The sequence below is a fragment of the Beta vulgaris genome, chromosome 5 (assembly GCF_026745355.1).
Source record: "Beta vulgaris subsp. vulgaris cultivar EL10 chromosome 5, EL10.2, whole genome shotgun sequence".
In the NCBI taxonomy this organism is placed as follows: Eukaryota; Viridiplantae; Streptophyta; class Magnoliopsida; order Caryophyllales; family Amaranthaceae; genus Beta; species Beta vulgaris.
In genome coordinates, this window is record NC_079206.1 from 48,321,989 (window position 1) to 48,330,306 (window position 8,318).

The 8,318-nt window shown below is 30.7% G+C and overlaps 1 protein-coding gene across 1 annotated transcript; it reads left to right on the forward strand.

Annotated features, from left to right (window-relative positions):
• Positions 1–4,969: 4,969 nt before the first annotated feature.
• Positions 4,970–7,786, forward strand: LOC104893847 (hypothetical protein). The gene is made up of 3 exons (XM_019249379.2): positions 4,970–5,203; positions 5,398–5,490; positions 7,014–7,786. The coding sequence occupies exons 1-3, from the start codon at positions 5,122–5,124 to the stop codon at positions 7,364–7,366; spliced, it is 528 nt and encodes a 175-aa protein (XP_019104924.1). The 5' UTR covers positions 4,970–5,121; the 3' UTR covers positions 7,367–7,786.
• The last annotated feature ends 532 nt before the right edge of the window (positions 7,787–8,318 follow it).

Genomic DNA, 8,318 nt, shown 5'->3' on the forward strand with positions numbered 1-8,318 from the left:
AGACGTGAAGAAGAGGAGAGAAAGGAAGGAATGTGCGGTTGAGATGGAAGGAAAGATGGAAGGCTGAGATTTGCAAGGCTTAGGAATAGTGTTTTTCATGCTTTTGTGACTCATAACACTATTCAAAGGAATAGTGTATTAGTGTCAAACTTCCAACTTTTTAAGGGGTGTTTGGTTCAAAGAAATAAGGTATAAGGTATGGGTTTAGAATGACTAAAACCTATATCTAGTGTTTGTTTGTAAAATTTTAAATTTCTAAACCCATACCTCAAACCCATAAGGTATGGGGTTTAGAAATCCAAGGGGGGAGGTGGGTATGACTCATACCAAACCTTGAAGTATAAAAATAAAAGGAAAAAGTTCATTCCAAGATAAATCCAAACACATGGAATCAAGTATCAAGTTCCAGCCCCATACCACTCCAGTTTCATTCCTTATTCCAAACCTATACCACTTCGTGAACCAAACGCCCCCTTAAGGGTCTAAGATATACTTCCTCCGTTTAGAAATAGTTGCACCATTTCTATTTTGTGCACTATTCACATCTTACACTTATATTGTCTTTGGTGATTTATATTTTAGAAAAAACATAGTCATGTGGGATCTTGTTAGATTTGTCTCGATGTAAATTTTTTTAATATCAACTTTTTATAATTTTTACTTATTGATAATTAAAGATATTAATGGTTGAAATCATGCATCGGCATGCGTGAAAAGTAGAAACAGTGCAACTATTTCTAAACGGAGGCAGTATCTAATAGTCTTGCTTCAATTTCATAAAGCACTTGTAGCTAGGAAATTTATTAATAACATTTATACCTTTCATTGTTATTAGTAACGAAAACATGTTATCTCTAATTATTTGAAGACAAATTGCAAAATATTATAATTATGATGATTATTATTGTTAACATGATTATAATATTATAGTAATATAAATAATAAAATAATAGATAATAATGCAAATATAATATTATATAATTATAGTGTACTTTAATTTAATAAATTAATAATAATATAATCACCTGATAGTAATATGAATAATAAAATAATAGACAATATTACAAATATAATACTGTATATAATTATATTGCTACTTTAATTAAAATTTTAATTTTAATCTTAATTTATAGATCACTAACTGTTTGGACGACATTATTGGAACTTATTGGCCTTGATTAATTAGACCTAATCGGAACTTATTGAACTCTGATTGGAACTTATTGGCCTGATTGGACCTAATTGAAACTTATCTACACTAAAGTGATTGGACCTAAAACTTATCTTTTAAGATGAAGAGATGCACCCTCGGAAGGAGATGCCAAAAAGTAGTGATTGGTAAGGTATGCTTGTGTATTTCTTTTTCCAATTGTGAGACTATTGGTCAATAGAGTAACTAAACTTAGAGTACATAGATGCATTTAATAAAGTTTGTGTACATAGTAAATAGTATTTTTGTATATATAATAAATAGTATTTGTATATAAATAATAATGTTTGTATTTTTTTTCTTATAATACAAACATTATATATTTACACACAAATATATTATCTAACTCTTTATCTAATTTTTAAATATCTCACGTTCCTCCAAAATTTGACTGTCACTAGTTAGTTATACTTTTGGGTATTATGATTTAGGAGAGAAGCTTAATATCTTTTGGTTATTATGATGTAGAAGAGAAAGTTAATAAATGGAGTAATATTTCTTTTGTTCCATGTAAATTTTAACATGTAAGTTTACGCTTGTTAACACACAAATTTGACCACTAGTATTTATAATGAACTATCAATAAATATTCATTTAACATTAATCAATCTTAAATGATTTTGTGTTATTTTTTTTCCTCTACAACATGACATTGATTCATTACAATATTAGCCTTTATCATAATTAAGAAAGTAAAACTTAAACTAATTCGAGTAACTTAGGCTTAATTATTGGGTAAAACTGAATTTATCCACTTTTAATCAGATTTGGGTCAATTAAATTTCGATTGTTTGATTTGAGTCATATTTAGGGTTGGTTTCAATTCAATTCGATTTATGTTTTTCTTTTTAGTGAAACTTAGGCTATATTCCTTTAAAGGTAAATAAGATTATCAAGTCTGAATATTTTTAGTTTAGTTTGATTTTTGCTCTGGTCTAGTATGATCATCTAATTAAACTTTAACCACATTTCTGTACTAATATTAAGAAAAATATTTTAACGGGCAATCTTGTTAATTAATTTTAATAGGTAAATTTCAAAAATCTAATTATTACTTTTTTCATCACAAAATATAGTTTTCATTTTTTCTTTTTTCACGATAATTTATGCAAGTAGAACCTAGGAGGGATAGTAAAGATTTTTTTTGTTTATTTAAATAAACGTTGTATGGGAAAAGATGGTTTTAGGAGAGAGAATGGAGAATAATTGGTGAAAGAACATTAATTGTAACATTTTGGTTGAATAAACAAAGGAAAAAACAAAATTTAAGAAGCAAATAAATGATGGAACACAGTTTTTCTAGACAAATTACAGAAAAATGTGGAACTAAAGAATATAAATATGGAAATGGGAACTACTTCATCCGTTTCGAATCAAATGCAACAATTTCACTTTTTCATTATTCACACTTTTCACTTTGACTAAGATTTGTGACTTATACATAATGAACAACATAGTCAAGTGTGATCTTATTAGATTTGTCTTGTGACGTACTTTTATAAAACCTAATTTTTTTTAATTTTTACTTATATGTAATTATAGATATTTGTGGTCAAGATAGTGTCTCGGATGCGTAAAAGTTGATTTGTTGCATTTAATTCGGAACGGAGGAAGTATATTTTGGGACACCCAAAATAGAAATGATAACTATATTTTAAGCCAAATGAAATCTAATTTTTACTAATATAAAATTGGAGATACTTTACATTTACTATATGGAATCAAAAAGGTCTGATCTTGTTTAATGTTTTTGGTATGGTATGATTTGATCTAATTTCTAACATAAATAAATAAAAATTATTGACATAAGTTGAACATTATTTACACCTTTGTTTACTATTGTTATGATATACGACAAATTCTTACATGAAGCGATTGTACAGTAATATACTTACTCCTTTCGTTTTTGTTAATCGCTATATTTTCTTTAAATGATTGTTTTTTTTTTTCATTGCCACATTTTCCTTATTTGAGATACTTGTCCCATTATAAAGTAATACTTCCTCCGTTTCTAAATAAGTGCAACACTTCTTGTTTTCACGTTTGCCAATGCATTATTTTAACCATTAATATCTTCAATTATCAATAAGTAAAAATTATAAAAAGTTGATATTAAAAAAATTCACATTCAGATGAATCTAACAAGATCCAACATGACTATCTTTTTCCTAAAATGTAAATCACCAAAGCTAATTAAAGTTTAAACTGTGAATAGTAAACACTATGCAAATGTTGCACTTATTTAGAAACGGAGGAAGTACTTTTATATTAGTTCTTTTTTTTCCCACCCAAAGGTACCGTATTTTCACTTTTTTTCATTATTTTACTAGTCATTAGGCCCGGGCTATTCTCCGGATAAGAGAAATTTTCATTTATTAATATTATACTTTGAAATGATAACATTAAAATATCACTTGGTCTAATGGTTAAAACTTTAGTATATAAACTTGAAGTCGTGGGATCAAATCCTACACTATGCAATTTCTAATTTTTTTGTTGTAAATGAATTACATGGAGTAAAATGAACTTAAGGAGAGCGCCACGTGGCACCGTTCCTTGTTTAGAAACGTCTTTTAATATATTAGTACCTATATTAAATAAGTCAAAAAATATACTTTAAAAATTTGAAAGGAATATTATATAAATTATTATATATACAACAATATAACAATTAAAAAAAATCGTTTAAAAAAAAAAAACCAAAAGGTATACAAGAAGCTTAAATTTTTTTCTGAAGTGACAATAAATTTATGGTACAACACTACAACCGATGCACACAAATAGCAGGAGGAGTATACAATGGTTGACAATTGACAAAATAAATTTGGTGACCTTCGACATGCAATAAACTTAAATTAAACAAAGATCCGATGCATTATAATAAGAATTTAATTTACTATAAAGCTTAATTTGACACCAAAATAGCACGTGCAACATTAAACAAAACCCCAAATAGAATGAATGCCTCCCTTAATTAATTAACAAATTCCACCCCTCCAACAAAAATACATACAGTAAATATAAGAGGATTAATAATTCTGTTTCTCCCACATCACAAGCCACAAGGCCCACAATTACAAATCCTCATCATTTGATTTCGAGGGTTTTGCGCGTGTCACTTCCCCCTCCACTCGTGCGATAACATTCCCTCCATAACCCCTCCCCCACTTTCTTTCTCTCTCTCTCTCAAACGCATTAATGGCTTCCTACAATTTTCTCTCTCCTCCCCCCTTTTAAACGCCAAGAACACCAACTATTTTCGAATACTAGTATTAGTATATGTTTGTCTCTCTCTGCTTTCTCAGCTTCTGCATCTTGTCGGGTAATTCCTCTCTTTCTCTCATTTTCTCTCTCTTCTGTAAGGTTTTTGTTTTTATATATGCATTTCTGGTTTTGATCATGGCAAAATCACATTTCTGTGTTAAAAATTGCTTCTGTTTCCACTTTCATGTTTTAAGTACTCAACAATCTTCATGAAATCCCTTATTTTTCTCTCTCTCTTCTAGGGTTTCGTGAACCTTCTGTTTTTCGCTGTTTTCAATGTTGAAAAAATGTGTAGGACAGTAGTAGTAGACAGTATTGTTGGTGAGAGATTTCCAAAAATACGCCGTCGATTTAGAGATGTTGAGCAAGTCAAATCCTATTCTTCTACAGTAAATTTTGTTGTTTGTTGATGTGATATCTGACGTTTTTGAGTACAAATAAATACTATTACTTAAATACTCCTACACACTTTCCTTTGCTTCGTTTCATTTCTTCGAGGTTTCATTCTTTTTCTCTCTTTACATTTCCTCAACCTTTTCTGCTATCATTTCTCAAGGTCTTTTTTCCTGCTGAGTCAACTCGCTCCGAGTTACGACGTTCGCTCGATTGCTGATCATCATCATCATCATCTCACTTTTATCTCAGCGATGTGTATGACGTGGCGGAGAATCGCGGTTGTTACGGCGTTGTTTTCGGTTTTGCTTTTCATCACTGTTCTTCCACATTCTGGTACTTTCTCTCTCCTCTTTTTTATTTTTGTATATTTTGATAATCATTGCTTTTTACACTTGATAATCACAAATTTCATTTTGATATTTATTTTCTAGGTATTTTTACGTATTATTCTTAACAATATTGCTCTCTGCACCATAAAAAAAATGGCGTCCTGATTTTTTTTTTCAAAATAATTTTTGGTTTTACAGTGATGCGGTTGAATTTGAATGATTTTCAAGTGAAGAGGTTGATTTCATCCACCATTAACGACGTTCTTCCTTCACCACATCGGAAGCTCCTTTGTAAATTCTCTCTCTCATACTTTCTCTCTCTTCGTAGTGGACCCTACTGTGATATCCCTGAGGTTTATGTACTGAAAATGGGGTAATGGTGAAGGGTAGTGGTAAATTGGTAATGCGCCTTAGCAAAGAGAGGTGTTCAGATCGGGTACAATATTTTGTCTCTGTTGAATATTTGTCAAATTCAAATGGTTTTTGTTTAGGAACAAATTATGCCTTTCATGCTAAAATGCACCTATTTAAGATTGGATTATATCATTATATGCCTTTTTTTAATTTTCAGGTTTTTTTTTTTTATTCCTTAACAATGATTTCTGAGGGTTTTTGAGGGTGATTTGGGAGACAATTTTGGTAGGGGACCATGTGAAGTAGTCTTTTTTGGTAATTTTGAATGTCATTAATTGCTGATAATTTTGTCTAAATGGCAAACTGGTAGGATATGCTCATGTTAGTGTAGCTGCAAGGGATATATAATCCATTCTCACCTTTAAATTTGCTAAATGGACTTTCGTAAGATACTTTATTAGGTAATTTAGTGTTTTTTAGAAAAGTTCTGGTCATTATTTAATTATTTTTGCATTTTTGGTGGCTACTTAATTCAAGCATGCGAATGTTTACATAAGATATACTCCATCCGTCCCCAATTAGTTGCTACATTTTGACCGTAGGTACTATTCACGTCATAATTTTGATTATCTTTTACTCCATATACATAAGAAAATACATAGTCATGTTGGATTTTGTTTGATTCGTCCCAATTTGTATTTTCCAAATATATAATTTTTTCATATATGTAACTCAAGATATTGGTGTTTGAAGTTGCATCTCATAAACTGTGGAAAAGCAAATGTAGTAACTAATTGGGACGGAGGGAGTATCTTTTGATAGATTATAATCTATGTATGGTTGGCTCTAATATGGGGCCATTAGTCTGGTGATCTGGTCTAGTTTGCTTTTTATTTATTTTTCCTGATAATCAATTTATGGACAAGCAATGGTGGTGGCCCACCAACTTATCTGAGTCTGAGACATATGTAGTGAAATTGATCCTTGAATTATGGTTTTTAATAATAAAATGTTGATTTCTTACTCCAGTTAGTAGTTCTGGTTAATTTCTTGCCAGTAAATTAGTAGTACTAATATTTTAGGGTTTGAGTATAATTTTCACTACAGTTTTAAGTTGAAAATCAATCGGTGGTGGGCACAATTTCAAGTTGAAAATCAATCGGGATCATTGGATCACCGTCACCTTAGAATTTTCAGTTCTTTTATGTTTGTCTTTACTAGCTCTTTTCTCATGCTTGATCCTGTCCCTTTCCCTTCCTGCATACTACATTCAAAAAAAGTTAATTTTGTCTCAAGATATACTATTTTGTCAATTTGTTGTGCTGTTTCCTCTTTCCTTTAATTGGTGATGTTTATTGCCTCTGGATGTTTCCTTTAAGTGATGCTGTCTATTGTCTTTTGAACCTGTAGCTGATTACATCCTTTTTTTCTGTCCTTTGTTTCTACTTGATTATGGGCAGCGCCAAAGAACGTTGACAAGCCAAATCGATTTTGGGGTGATACAAACAAGTGCAGTGAATCCGATATTCTAGTTAACCAAGGACCGGGTGCACCACTTCCCTCCGGTATACCCACTTACACTGTTGAGATTCTGAATGCTTGTGTCTCTGGTTGTGACATCTCTCAGATCCACCTCCATTGCGGGTGGTTCAGCTCTGCTCACCTCGTCGATCCACTCATCTTCAAGCGAATCCATTTCAATGATTGCCTCGTTAATGCTGGCAGAGCCTTACTAAATGGGCAGTCCATTACGTTTCAGTATGCCAATACCTACAGTTACCCACTTTATGTTTCATCTATGAGTTGCTTATAGTTGATTAGATTTCAAGTCATTTACTTGCATCTTGGAGTAGTAGATAAGTATCTAGTTTTATTAACAAATTAGGCTTCCTTTAGGAGAAGTTAACCAAAAACCACCCAACAATTATATCGAGCAATGAAGCCATAGTTGTGACTCGCAGCTTATGCTTTATATAATTGTTGGGTGTTTGATTATCTTCTTCAATTGTGGGTAGATTTTCATACGGTTTTGGTATACACAAGGCTTGAGAGTTTAAAAGAGGCCCTGATATCGGTGGGGATTTTTTGGTGTAATTAGCCTAGATTTCATGTCTTGACCTTGGGCAAATTTTTGAGGGGGGTATATAGTTGTATATACGAGTAATACTCGTAGTGAAATTTTTGCAAGCACATTAATGATACTATATAGTAAAAATATGATATGTTCATCGAAGTGATGTTCTACATATGCATTATGAGTGATATTGTAGTAGTATGGTTTTTTCATTATTTGCACATTCACTCATCAGATTATGTATTACTCTTTCATAATATAAGTCTTGTTTTTTTTAATAAGGTGTTTCAAAATATAAGTACTATTTCTATTTTCAATTACTAATTATATTCAAAATACTCTCATGAAAATAATTTAATTTTCAAAATGTCCTCATAATTTCAGCTTTAAGTGCACAATTATTAATAACAAAATGGAATCTTTTACCCTATTAAACTTCTCTACACAATTAACCATGCAATATTAATGTTTAATTTTTATTTTTTGCTAAAAAGAAATAACAATGTAAGTGTCTCCCAATGAAAATGAATATTTTTATTTAAATAAAACAAGATTTCACTTTACCTTAATTCTCGTGTAAAAACAGAATCGATACTTATATTATAGGACGGAGGGAGTTCACAATCATGGCTGGGAATTAATTTTTCACAAACAAAAAGAGTGTATCCTCGAGTGAAATGTTCGGTAAAAA